General features: G+C 37.3%; 1 protein-coding gene across 1 annotated transcript in view; it reads left to right on the top strand.

The window, feature by feature from the left end:
- The window catches only part of LRP2 (LDL receptor related protein 2), a 214,089-nt gene that overhangs the window by 89,886 nt on the left and 109,829 nt on the right, over positions 1–14,374 (top strand). The window contains exons 17-25 of the mRNA XM_025404400.1: positions 1,528–1,720; positions 3,471–3,596; positions 4,483–4,613; positions 7,157–7,294; positions 7,680–7,961; positions 9,605–9,844; positions 11,015–11,134; positions 11,464–11,580; positions 13,202–13,579. Coding sequence (XP_025260185.1) covers positions 1,528–1,720; positions 3,471–3,596; positions 4,483–4,613; positions 7,157–7,294; positions 7,680–7,961; positions 9,605–9,844; positions 11,015–11,134; positions 11,464–11,580; positions 13,202–13,579 — 1,725 coding nt within the window. The remainder of the gene's footprint in view (positions 1–1,527; positions 1,721–3,470; positions 3,597–4,482; positions 4,614–7,156; positions 7,295–7,679; positions 7,962–9,604; positions 9,845–11,014; positions 11,135–11,463; positions 11,581–13,201; positions 13,580–14,374) is intronic.

Here is a 14,374-nt window from a genome sequence, read left to right as displayed (position 1 = left end):
TATCTATGTAGCAACTGTAAATAATTGTGGGGAGACTTTTATAAGAGTGCATTTACTGAGTGTTTTTCCTCCCAACCTGGGGAATGAGGGAAAGATCAAGCAAACTTTTCTGTAGGTCATGATAAAAACCTCTATGCAAGTTCTCTGTCTGAGGTTCAGACCCATAGTGCCAGCTGCCTTTTGGATACGTCACCTGGATATCCTACAATCACCTCTAAACCAACGTGTCTAAGTAGATGCCTCATCCAACTTCTCACATGCCTTAGAGGAAGGACATGACCACTCACCCCTTCCTTAGTGCCCCATCCCCACCTGGTGGTCATCATGAACATTTCCGTCTCCTTTAGCCTCTATCATTAACTCATTAACGTCCAGCCACACTCCTAGAACATGTGGAGTGTTCAGTCTCTGTCTCTGTCAACCACCCCAGACCTCCGTTTTGCCATGTGGTCCATTAGGAATCTGTGCTCTCAGACCATCCTATGCATCTCTCCATCTCAGCACCCATTACCCTTATTTTTGTCTCTTGGCCTAGTTGCCTCCTCCACTTTCACCACCTCACTATGAATTACCTTGAGGGTGGTGTCCACACTTCTTTCCAGATGCTTAACTTCTCTTTGACTTGGTTCCCTCGTCTGTAGAATAGGAGCGATACTAATGTCTATTTGATTGAGTGGCTGTGAGGATGGATGAATCCATGTAGAGTACTTGGTCCAGTTTCTGCCTCCTAGTAAGTGCTCATTTAATCTAAGCTGTAATTATTAACAGTATTAGCAATACTGTGTTTTCTAAATATATAGTTGGTTGTCTATCACACAGAGAACGTTCTTTTCACAATTTGCTGAATAAATGAAGAGAAAAAGTAGTAAGATTTTTTTTTTCTTCCTACCACAAAAGAAAGAGGTATGGCTGTTTATTCTGATTCAGATTTTCTTTAGTGAGAAAAAGAAAAAAGAGGGGAAAAGAAGGCGTAACAACTCCATAAAGAGGAAAGTGTTTTTTTTTTTTTTTTTTTTTTTTTTAAATCAGTTCTGATTTCCTTTCTGGTATCTCTGCTGGTCTTTTCCAAACTTGGCAACTTTGTGACTGTGGAAGACTGTTGATGAGAGGGTTGGGCGGTGATACCTCAAGGTTACCCTCAGGTCGTACCTGGTGGTGTCAGCTTATCAGAGCCGTCTCCGGATGGTAGTAGGTGAACTCAGGTATCTCTTCTTCAGATATTCTGCAGTGAGAAATTTTTTTCTGGAAGGTTGCACATGGGAGTAAATCCAGGCCATACCATTCCTGGTTCTGTTTGTCAGTATCATATCTACTCTTTGAGATCCAAAGTTTGAGGAATGGATAGATTCTAAGTTTATCTCATGTTACTGCTCAGCAGCTTACAGAGTTTTTTTTTTAAAAAGAATTCCACATGTGTTCCTGAAATATGCTCCAACTCTGACACAAAATTTCAACATGCATTAGTAGGAAAATTGATATCTTACAAAATATACTTAGTTTAAAACATGTCCATATTTTAACTTATAGGAAGAGAAATTCTCGCAGCTAACAGGGTGGAAAACGTTGAAAGTTTGGCTTTCGATTGGATTTCGAAGAATCTCTATTGGACAGACTCTCATTACAAAAGTATCAGTGTCATGAGGCTAGCTGATAAAATGAGACGCACAGTAGTTCAGTATTTAAATAACCCCCGATCAGTGGTAGTTCATCCTTTTGCCGGGTAAGTGTGTTCATGTTTTCCTAAGAGCTTGAAACTGTATGTCTTTTACAGTCATTGAAAAGTGATGCCCTAGGAATTTGGTAAGTTCAGCAAATATAAGATTGAACCGCATAAGTTGAAATCACCTTAAATTTTATTTCTTTTTTCCTTCAAAAAACTTTATTTTGTGGGAGTAAAAAAATTGTTTTTAAACCCAAAACATTTCTTTTAACTTTGGACTTTCCCAGTCTTCACTGAAGTGTAGTTTTTTTCACAGCTGCAGAGGACCAAACAATGTGATAGAGATTCAGTAGCGAAGGAGTGAATAGGCAACAAAATTGACAGGAAAGATCCAAATTCTTTCCCTGCTTTAATATATTGATATAAGCTTAGCAAAACTTGCTTAATCATTCAGTAGTTTTCAGAATAAAAAGTTTTTCAGACCACAGAGTTTCATGTTTTACCATTCTATAATTGGTGGTGCCAAACAAGGAAAGACAGAAGACTTCACAGTATTCCTTTTTGGTTCTTACCTTTCTTATTTACAGATGTTTAACAGCTACTGTGTTTATTTAGAACAAATCTGAGCTATGTGTTGTATATGAGTGGAATGATAAAAAAGATGGCCGGTAATTCACTAACGCCTGATTACCCAGGGAACATCCATCCCTGTGCTTCCATTAGGTATATAATCTCATCAGATCCCAAAGCTAGTTTGTGAAGGAGGTATGTGTAAATACCCATTTTAGAGAGAATGAATCTAAGACCCAGTGAGATAAAGTGACTTGTGAAAGAGCCCGCAGCTATTAGGCAACAGTCAGTATTCAAATTCCAGACCTGTCTGACTGGAATGCCTGTGTGCCTAAAAAAAGTCTGTTTGCTGCATCTAGAGTGTCTGCTTTAATTTTCTCTCTGTAAGATAATAAAAGAGACACATTTCAAAACTGATGTTATTATTGATAAGAAATTTCATTGCCCTATAGCAAGTTAAACAGTTGATTTTTTAAATGGATTTGTCTTAACTCAAACTGTTGGCCTTTGGTTTTGAAAAACTGTTGAGTTCCTTTCCTGATGACTCTTGTTTAAAATGATATGAAGTAGTTGCATTTCAGAAAGTTACATTTTGGAAAAGACTAATTTTGATTCCTCTGGATATCATAAAAGAGAAAAAGGTGGTTTTTTTTTTTTTGTTTTTTTGTTTTTTTTTGCCTCTAGACTTGTCTTTTTCCCACTCTTTAGAATATTGAAAAAATGCCTTGGGTCAGATACTGTTTGCGTTGCATTGATTTGGATGCTTTCTTCATCTGAGATGAATGGTTTCCTGCAAATGTATCAATTTCTTATGCAAGAATGACTAGAAGATCCTGAATGTTTAATCCAGAGAGAAAGAGATTGAAATCTGTTTTCTTGCTCTGCTTGTTGTTTATTACTTTATTTTAACAACATGGAATATTAATAGGTAACCTGAATTGTGTCTTGTTAGAGAATAAGTTGGGTGACAATAGTTTTAGTTACTAAAATCTAAGACAGTGGTTCTCTTCTCTCAACACCCATTTAAATGCCATTTGTATTTGTGACTTTGGTTACATGTTGACAACTAAATTTTAACTGACAATTATGTCAGTTATACACTAAATATGTTAAGCTCGATAGCATATAAAGAAAATGAAATTAATTGCAGTATCTGGAGAATCTCTGTTTGTTCTAAATCTCTGGAAGTCGTGTAGTTTGTCCAGTGTTAACAGCCTTGACTTACTACTGCTTTTTCTAGGTATCTATTCTTCACTGATTGGTTCCGTCCTGCTAAAATTATGAGAGCATGGAGTGATGGATCTCACCTCTTGCCTATAGTAAACACTACTCTTGGATGGCCCAATGGCTTGGCCATTGATTGGGCGTAAGTCGGCATCATCATCCCCGTTACTTAGTTCCCTTTTACTGCAGAACACATAATGAGGCAGGTTGGGTGATACGATGAAGTAAGGAAACTGGTACTGCTTGCCCTCGTGGAATTTTAAATAATTAATTGGTGATGGGAAAAGGATATTGAATAAGAACACAAAGAACATAAACATAGTTGGCCAGCTACTGCTGGGGTGAAAACTAATTAATTCATAAGTATTCTGAGAAAATTACTAGAGAAAGCTGAATGATAAGATTTAGTGGAAACTTAAGATGGGGGTGGTGGGTCCCAAGCCCCATTGGAAGTAGGGTACAGATTTGATGAACTGTAGGTTGTATGTAATTTCTTACAGGGAGCGTCTTGAGTTTAGGAAATCTTTGGAGTCAATTAATCAACAAATGCACATTTGCTTACATGCACTTTGGGAGAACTTTGAAAGTATAAGATATGGTTCTCAAGAAATTGATGATCTATCTGGGAACATAGGAAAAGGAATAGAGTAAATAAGCTTATAAAGATGAAAATGCCAAAGTAACTTATGGGAGAAAAAAAGGGAAGAAATATATTAACTTTTTAAACATAGATTACTACCAATGTTTTTCTTAACTTGTTGATTTCACAAGGAGAAAATAAAATTTCTGGCTCAAAGATAGCAACATTTTAAGTTTTCTAAGACAATTGATTGAAAGTCACTTCATGAAAGTAGCTGTCTCTTTCTGGGGGACATAAAACTATTAAATTTTTAATAAATATAATTTAAATTTTAAAAACATTGTTTAATAAATGTGTCAACTGACCCTACTGTTTTTGAATGCCCTTTGTGTAAAGGGTGCTCTGATGGTTTTTGGATAAGAGATAATTAAACATTTTATTATTTTAGTGCTTCACGATTATACTGGGTAGATGCCTATTTTGATAAAATTGAGCACAGCACCTTTGATGGTTTAGACAGAAGAAGACTGGGCCACATAGAGCAGATGACACATCCATTTGGACTTGCCATCTTTGGAGGTATGTTTTAAAGAAATAAAGGTATGTATTGTTTTTATACATTGCAAGTTACAACAGTAAACTCATCCTCATGTGGCATTCTCACAATCCCAGAAAAGCTGGCCACTTTAAAATGAAAAAATTTTAAATAGCGCTATTATATATAGACAAAACATTCAGTTTGTTGATGGTGTATTTCATTTTTAGAGTGTGATTTTTGTTTTGCATATATTTGTATAATGTTGACAATGTATATGGGTGTAGCACTTTGTAGATTACATGTATTATACCATTCAACATCCCAACTACTTAGTTATACAAGTATCACATGAAGAAACAGTAAATTACTGCCTTCATTTTCAAGAATAAAACAGCAAGAGCTGTTTATAGTCATCATTGTGCATTTCATTATTCTCCAGTGTTTGTAAGAATCTCATTAGAGATCCTTATGGAAAAAACGATTACACGTATTCATCAACTATATATTCACTGAATGACTTTGAAACTTTTTTATTCAAAATGTTGGAGAACTGACATCATCTTTGTTTTATAGAAGTGTTAGGTTTTGCTTTATGAAGAACAGTGAGACATAATTGTTTTTTCATCAACCTTTCCAAATAATTTCATGCTACTAGTGAAAATTGCTGGGAAACATGAATTCTGGGGAACTACAGTCACAATGAGCACAGCCAATGCTCGCCTGCCTTCTCAGCTCCCCATTTGAGTGTAGGCTTGCTGTTGTGAGTTGAGTTGCTGGGAATAAGAATATAGCCTGGTACCATGAAACAGGTGGTTTGCTTAGTCTTGAAAACAGGAGCTCTGTGAATGGTTGTACAGCTTGTGCACTGCATAAAAATGCTAGGCCAAGAGGGTGAGGAGAGACTGAAATCTATCCTGGGTCTGTTTGACAAACCATGATTACTCTAGTTAGAGGGGTCATGTTTTGTTTAGGTCTACCAAAAGCCCTGTGTATATGCTAGTTGTGTCCCTGGTTGAAACCTCCTACTTTGAATAATTAACATAGTGCTTGAAAATACTAGACACTCACTATAAATCAAAGACTTTCTCACATGCGTAGAATGTATGTGTGGAATGAACAGTTAGTAAGTATATTGCATATCTTGTCCTGCTGTCTGTTTATCTGTGGAGGAGTGTGTGGTATTTAAAAAATGCTCATGAGATTTTTGATGAGTTAATTATAAATACTCCTCCCGTCCCCCTCCTGCTGCTGCCATCCATTTACTCCCTTTTACTAATGATGTCAGACACATGCTATTTGCTGTCACATAGAAACATTATAAAAATGTTGAATTTTCTCTGCTCTGGGATGGGATGTTTTGGGATTCAAGAAAACGTAGTTTTAGTATCTTTTGGTTTCATCAGTATGAAAAAAATTGAATGCATACCCATGAGGGCAACACAACATTCCCAAAATAGCAATAAGTATTTGTTTCTTTCAACATTGTTGTTTATTGTGAATTTCTTTTGGAAAGTTCTTTTGTTGTGCAACACCAGAGAAATTGTGTACCTTTTTACTAAAGGGCTAGATCTTCTTGATTGTGCACCACACAGAACTAAAAGATTTATTGAACTCCTTACTTATTCAAGTATATTAGGATACCTTTGTGAGTAGTGGGACTGGGATTGCCAGTTTCTAGAAAGATTTAGGGAGTCCAACGACTGACTGGTCATTGATTAGAGCACGGATAAGGAAATTGGTCGAATAAAATTTACGACATCTTCAGCATTTTCTGATTAATTAGGGTTTTCTAGTTAAACTATCATTAAAGAGAAAATCCACGTTGATGCAATTCTTTCTTTTAAAAATATATGTTTACTTTCCTGCTGCAGTAGTTAGTGTAAAGTGAACATGATTAAATTTTTGTTGTTTAGAATCTTACGTTGCCTCTCTCTTACTGTTCTGAGCATCATGGAACATTAGTAGTGTGGTTATAGGTGAACGCACACTTGTGTTGAGATTTTTATTGATCCTCAAACATACAATGAAAGTTTCTTTTTGATCTAGACCTGTACTTTTCCTTCTCAACGGCTTCTTATTTAAGTCAAGGGGAAAAAAAATACAATTTAAGTGCTGTCATTAAAACATAGAATATGGACTGTTTGACCTGGGAAGGATCTCAGGAATGATTCAGACTGTCTCCTTCACACAGTGTAGTATTTGCCTAAGAGCACTCAGCAGGTGAGTGCTTTAGCGGGCGCAGACCTATGAGGCCTCATTGAGTTGCTCTGTAGAAGAATTCTCTGATTCTTATTTTCACTATTACCTATGCAGAACTAAACCCAATTGCTACTAAATGCCATCATAAAACTCCATATGTGCTTGCCTGAACCTGAACCCTGGTATTATTAACATACAGACTTCCACAGAGCATTACTAGGGCGTAACAAGTCATGGAAAATGGTAACAGAAACATATTACAGGTATTTATGGGGGAGATGATCGTATCTGCAAGAAGCATTACAAGCCTATTGCATTTTCTCAAGTGATTTATTTATAAGTTAGCTGTGACTGAAAATATTAATCTACCCGTGTTTCTTCTCAGAGCATTTATTTTTTACTGACTGGAGACTGGGTGCCGTTATCCGAGTCAGGAAAGCAGATGGTGGAGAAATGACAGTTATCCGAAGTGGCATTGCTTACATACTGCATTTGAAATCATATGATGTCAACATCCAGACTGGTGAGATTGCCCAGTTTTTTGGGTTTTTTGGTATGGGTTTATTTATTTGTTACAGTGGCTCCTGTTCTTTTTAAGTACTTATTACTTGAAGGTCTAGCTCCTGATAGTTTTATATTCTTGTCATTCACATAATCTAAGAGTGTAAGACTTTGAATCTCTGTTCAATGCTGCTAGCCTTAAACATTGTCAGGAAAAACACATTTTGGGACTTTTCCTTACCTAAATGGAGTGTTGTATTTGGCAGGTTGATTTCCAAGAGGAAGCTACTTTTTAGTATTGGGTCTGAAAGATGTTTTGTCCCGTTTGTTTTCCTTCACAAATCAAACCCGTGACCCACCTAGTGAAAATGTACATGACTGACTCCCTTGGGGCTTGGCTTTTGCAGGTTCTAACGCCTGTAATCAACCCACGCATCCTAACGGTGACTGCAGCCACTTCTGCTTCCCGGTGCCAAATTTCCAGCGAGTGTGTGGGTGCCCTTATGGAATGAGGCTGGCTTCCAATCACTTGACATGCGAGGGGGACCCAACCAATGAACCACCCACGGAGCAGTGTGGCGTATTCTCCTTCCCCTGTAAAAATGGCAGATGTGTGCCCAGTTACTATCGCTGTGATGGAGTCAACGACTGTCATGATAACAGTGATGAGCAACTATGTGGCACACTTAGTAAGTAGCTGTGCACTGGCGATATTTCCTGGGATGAATAGAGTAGAGGTGGGCTTTAAAGAAAATAAATAAAAGCTTGGGCTATTTATATGGGAAAAAATATCTTTTAGAATTTCAGATTCTTGACAAGTACTTTGAAGGCTTTTAGAAAGCTAAGCAAGAAATTTCATTTATAATGTTATGGATGGTTTCTAGCCTTGATTTAGACTATCTTCAACAATTTTTTTCTTTGACGTTGGCTGTTTGGACCAATGCAGTCATTATGTCTTGGCAAACTCCTCAAAAAGTCAAATCGAAATAAACTAGATCTGGCCAGGCAAGGTGGCTCATGCCTGTAATCCCAGCATTTTGGGAGGCTGAGACAGGAGGATTGCTTGTGTCCAGAAGTTTGAGACCAGTCTGGGAAACATGACTAAACCCAGTCTCTACAAAAAAATACAAAATTCCAAATAGCTGGGGCTATTACAAAATACAAAATTACGAAATACAAAAAAACCCAAAATTACAAGTGGCTGGGACTACAGGCACATGTCACCACATCCAGCTAATTTGTATTTTGTATTTTCACAAAATTTGTAAAATACAAACATTTGTACTTAGGAGGCTAAGGTGGGAAAGTTGCTTGAGCTGGGGAGGTTGAGGCTGCAGTTAGCCAAGACTGTGCCACTGTACTTCAGCCTGTGCAACAGAGTGAAGCCCTGCCTCAAAAAAATAAGCCAACAAACAACAACGAAAATAAACTAGACCTAACCTTCAGCAACTAAGGCAATAGTATCACAGAATAACTACTTGCAATCATAGCCTTTGGAAAATATCATGTGTTATATTCCTTTTCCCCCATGTTAGAGTAAAATAAATTAAAAATGAAATGGTGATCTTAACCTTTATATTCTTCTTTTGATGGTAATCTAGTCTATATAGTTTGAGGCCTAATAAACACTATTGCAGAAGGCAAAAGTATTACATTCAAATTAAAAAAAAGATAGAGACAGTTGAAATCTCAGAAATCTCTATCAAGGCAAAATTAATACTAATAATAACTTTTCTTTTGGAGAGAAAGAGGAGTGACAGATTTGAAAGAGTAAAGTGCTCACTTGTACATTTTTCTGAAATTTCTTAAATGTTCATCTTTTTGTGTATTATCTTCTTGTTTCTAAGAGCACAACATTTTACCTTAATGTTTTATCTATTTGCACTTTTCATATGACACATTTTCAAGCTTTCTATAGTCTGAATTTGAAATTGTGGTTGGAGGAAGTAACAGCTTGAAAGTTAAGGATGAGCTTTAGAGTCAGTCCAACCAGAGTGTGAATCATAGGCAGGTTCCTAAATCTCTCAAAGCCTCAATTTCCTTATCTGTAAAATGCAGACAATTATATGTACTTTATAGTATTCTTGTGAGGATTTAAAGCAAACTTATATGATGTGTGTGTGCATAACTTAGAAAAATGCCTTTTCTATGATAAATACCAAATAAATGCCAGCTAATAATGTTAATGATGATGACATCACCTGATGAACATTTCTCCTTATTATATACAATGCCTCCATTATAAAAGGTGAACTGAGCCTTTACAAGGCAAGAACACATTTAAAAGTCTGTAAAAACGAGTTTGTTCATGACCAGTTTGTTACTATTGTAGATAATACCTGTTCATCTTCGGCGTTCACCTGTGGCAATGGGGAGTGCATTCCTGCACACTGGCGCTGTGACAAGCGCAACGACTGTGTGGATGGCAGTGATGAGCACAACTGCCCCACCCACGCACCTGCTTCCTGCCTTGACACCCAGTACACCTGTGATAATCACCAGTGTATCTCAAAGAACTGGGTCTGTGACACAGACAATGATTGTGGGGATGGATCTGATGAAAAGAACTGCAGTAAGTTTTGAACTGGTTTCTCTTGGTTGGTCAGCCTTGTAAATAGACTTCAACAAGCAAACAGCCTTGCATTCTCTCCTCTAAGGCTCATACAATTTTCGTTGTCTCTTTAGTACTTCTATTCCACTTGTCAATCTCTGTTTCGCTAGGTTATAAGGATAAAGGCATGTGCCTGCACATGGGATGCTTAGAGTCCACCTGTAAGTATTGAGTTCTATGGAAGCAAAGCAAGGACTGCCTCTGATGCCAAACATTTCAATTCAGATAGGAATTGAAAAAGTGAAAATCCCTCAACTATCTATTTATATATTTAAAACAATATTAAAAGTCACATAGACATATCCAGACCTTTGGCTATTGATGTTGCTTTTTCATTTAGTACAAGCAAAAAGACATCAAAATAAAGAGGCACAGAAAATTGAAATTTCCATTGATCTTATCCACCTGTTTTCCATCTTGCCAGTTCTGCTTTCCTTTAGCTTGTTGTTTTATTTCATGTCTTCAATAATAGTTTAAGATGGAGCAAAGTTCCCTGGGCTAAGTTCTCGTTCTGGTTGCACGACTAGGCAAGTCACTGTCATTTGGAATAGATGAGCTTTAAGATCCCTTCTAGCTTTCATACCCTGTAAGTCTGTGTTTAATATAATTTCATGTTGTGGGTGGGGCCAGCCACTGCATCCGACTCCAAGGCTATGGTCTTAACAGCAAGATAGGACCCTGGTTTTTAGAATTGTTCTGTTTAGACTTTTACATCCAGTTTGGGGGGGTCTGTCTACACACTGTTGCTACTAGGCATGTGGGTCATGCTGGTTTTGTTGCCTAATTAGGCTCCATTGCTTGGCTTTGGTCTAGAGTCATGGACTTCGTAGTATTCGTTAAATGTAGTCCCAGTCCAAGCACATGATGCTTACTTTCTAAATGTAGTCTATTTTCCAAGGTGTAATAACAGTTTCTGACTCTGCCCTGTAATCTTTTATTCTCAATTCTAAAACCTATCCTAGTTTTGAGTTCTTTTGCTTAGCTGACTTTGATAGTGTGGCTGATTTGCAAGAATTTTGAACCCATGTACAATTGAGATAACTTCTGTAGCTATTTAGCCATTTTTAGTTTGACTCTGGTACTTGTTGCACAGGAAATAAACTTGTTGGTTTTGTTTTCGGATGACATTAGATTCGACAGAGATATGCCAGCCTAGTCAGTTTAATTGCCCCAACCATCGATGTATTGACTTATCTTTTGTCTGTGATGGGGACAAGGATTGTGTTGATGGATCTGATGAGGTTGGCTGTGGTAAGTGCATTGCTTTTGTTTTTATTCACAGTGTTTATTTAGAAAAATCTCAGTGTTAACACATGGACAGAGGGAGGGGAACATAACACACCGGGGCCTGTTGCGGGGTGGGGGTTGGGGGAGGGATAGCATTAGGAGAAATACCTAATGTAGATTATTGGTTGATGGGTACAGCAAACCACCATGGCACATGTATACCTATATAACAAACCTGCACCTTCTGCATATGTACTCCAGAACTTAAAGTATAACAACAAAAAAGAAAAATCTCAGTGTTTAGTCATTTTAGCCCTGAGTTAATTTCTAATGCTTTTCTCTTTCATTCTTAGTATTAAACTGTACTGCTTCTCAATTCAAGTGTGCCAGTGGGGATAAATGTATTAGTGTCACGAATCGTTGTGATGGTGTTTTTGACTGCAGTGACAACTCGGATGAAGCAGGCTGTCGTAAGTAACACAAACCCAGCATGTTTCAGACAAAGGGGTCATTTCATTTTTGCCAGTATTGATATTGATATTGCCACACATTTTCCCTAACTCAGACAAACTGGGGGAAAGTATCCTCAAAGGAATGCAGTATTGAACATACAGTAAAATTGAGTAGACATTGCCATATAATGTGTAATTAGCGAATCAAGTGGTTGTATAAATGGACACTTCAAATAGCGTCTTAGATGGGCTAAATGTTCCTTAGATATTTTTGTTTTCATTTTTAGTTTTTCTTAGGACTTCCCACGTTAGTGGGTTTAAACTTTTGAGGTTCTACTCAGTATAAAGGTATTTTACTGGTTTCTTTTAAGTTTCAGAAGAGAGCTCAAATCATGGTGTAGGAATGGTATGGAGCTGTATTTAGTATTGACTCTGATGAATTCATTCTTTGTGCTATTATGTGTTGAATATCTGCTAAGATGTTATTTATGGCCTCTGTCCTTAGACTCTCGTAAGGGAGATTATAGAAGGCAAGAGACAGTTAAGCAAGATAGACAGTTACAAGGGTCTTAGAAATGGCACAGACAAAATTCTATGGAGGTTCAGAGAAGAGAAATTTCTTCCAGTTGGAGGATTCAAGTAGGACTTCATACAATGTAATTCTGATGGATCTATAATCTTCACGGACTGGAAACCTATACTCACATGATTTGTTATTTGCCCACTTTTCGTTTTAAATGAATTTTAGACTTGCAAAAACTCATCAATGAGTTGATTATTTGTTTGAACAATGGTGTTTCAGACCATAAAAAGTAAGTTTTCATGATTTTTCCTCCTGCATCAGAAAGGTAGTGTAAAAAGCCATGGATTAAAATGAAAAGTTAAATAAAATGCTTATACACTTTATAGTTTGCACAACATCTAGAAATTCCTAATCACTAATTTTCCTGTTTCACATTAAAAACATAAACTTTTGTGATGAACTGCGGTTAAACTGTCAATTGGTGCTGGCTTGCTGTTGCCCTGTGAGATCCCTGGTAGAGAGTTTTGGTTTACCCCTGTGAAATAGGGAAGCGGTTCTTACCTATCTCTCCAGGATTGCTTGATGAATAGTGGAAAGTTTGCAGAGAATTGAGTATTTACCATTAACTTTAGTTTTACTTAGTGTGTGCTGGTTTCATTGGATATAGTTCATCTGAGGGAAAATAGTAACACCCAAACATGATATTAAACACATGAAGTTCAAAGTAATCATAGCTATTTAAGCTGTATTGTAATGTTCTAGTGATTCTTTCATAGAAAGATAGATAAACTTTAGTATCGAATCTGCAACTGGAAGAACATTAGAAACACAGGAAAAGGAAACAGAATGTTCTTTTGACACAGGTACTTATCTGCCAGTCAGCAGTTGTGCATTCTGTACTTCGTTTGTTGTCAGATGCACTAGTTGCCACAGAAATGTTTCCATGTACTAAGATGTGGGAGAAGACTCTATATCATTTAGCCTTCAATATTAATTTGGTCATAGTCATTACTATAAACCTACTGTTGGATCCAAAATAATTTCCTCTAAGTGTAGACTATAAAAGGGATCACAAATTACATTCACAAGCCCATTTTCCCCATGTTTTCCTTCTAGCAACCAGGCCTCCTGGTATGTGCCACTCAGATGAATTTCAGTGCCAAGAAGATGGCATCTGCATCCCGAACTTCTGGGAGTGCGATGGGCATCCAGACTGCCTCTATGGATCTGATGAGCACAATGCCTGTGTCCCCAAGACTTGCCCTTCATCATATTTCCACTGTGACAACGGAAACTGCATCCACAGGGCATGGCTCTGTGATCGGGACAATGACTGCGGGGATATGAGTGATGAGAAGGACTGCCCTACTCAGCCCTTTCGCTGTCCTAGTTGGCAATGGCAGTGTCTTGGCTATAACATCTGTGTGAATCTGAGTGTAGTGTGTGATGGCATCTTTGACTGCCCCAATGGGACAGATGAGTCCCCACTTTGCAGTAAGTTTCCTGACCACAGTTTACTGGCCATAAACTCATTCTGAACAGTAGCCTGGTGTACATCACCATTGTCACAGTCACTGTGTAGCTTTGTAGGAAGGATTTCAGTTCCTCTCTGAGTTCACATCTGTGTAGGGGGTAACCATAATTGAATTCAAATACATCACCATTGGATAATTTTCTGATTAAATCTTTTGTACTTGATTATGTGTTTTTACTTCTTTTTATGTCTTTGTTTCAAAAAATGAGACTAAATTGAGGCCATTAGATTGTCAAATTAAATTTGGTTCTGTTGGCAATGTGCTTATTAATTTTTCTAACTTTAATATTTTCTAATTTCAATCAGAACTTGTCACAAAAAAATGAAGTCCAGGGATTTGTGTTGCTGTGATTAAAATGCTGTGATTGGCATGTAATCCTAATTACTGTCATTTCTTTCTTTCCTCTTTAATCAATGCTCACTCTCAGATGAACCCCAGCCAGGTATGATTGTGAAGTATTTCAGATTCTTATGATTTCATATATGTTGTGTTTGTTCTGAAAACGTCCTGATTATATTAACTTGCTTCCCTTTCTAATGCATGTCTGTGTTATGACTCTTACAAATATGTTAGAGTACACATGGAAATAAGGGCGTTTGCATCCCCAGGCATGTGAACTGTCTTAGGGTGGCTTTAGGCATTTTCATTTTGGCCCTGAAACTAAGGCATGATGATGTGTTATTGGATCTGTGTACTCTAATGTTTCAATGACCTTTCCTCTTTGATTTGTTCACTTCATAGATTTTCTAGTCTT

The sequence above is a fragment of the Theropithecus gelada genome, chromosome 12 (genome assembly GCF_003255815.1).
Source record: "Theropithecus gelada isolate Dixy chromosome 12, Tgel_1.0, whole genome shotgun sequence".
NCBI lineage: Eukaryota > Metazoa > Chordata > Mammalia > Primates > Cercopithecidae > Theropithecus > Theropithecus gelada.
The sequence above is the reverse complement of the archived record's forward strand: the minus strand, read 5'-3'. Positions and strand labels throughout refer to the sequence as shown.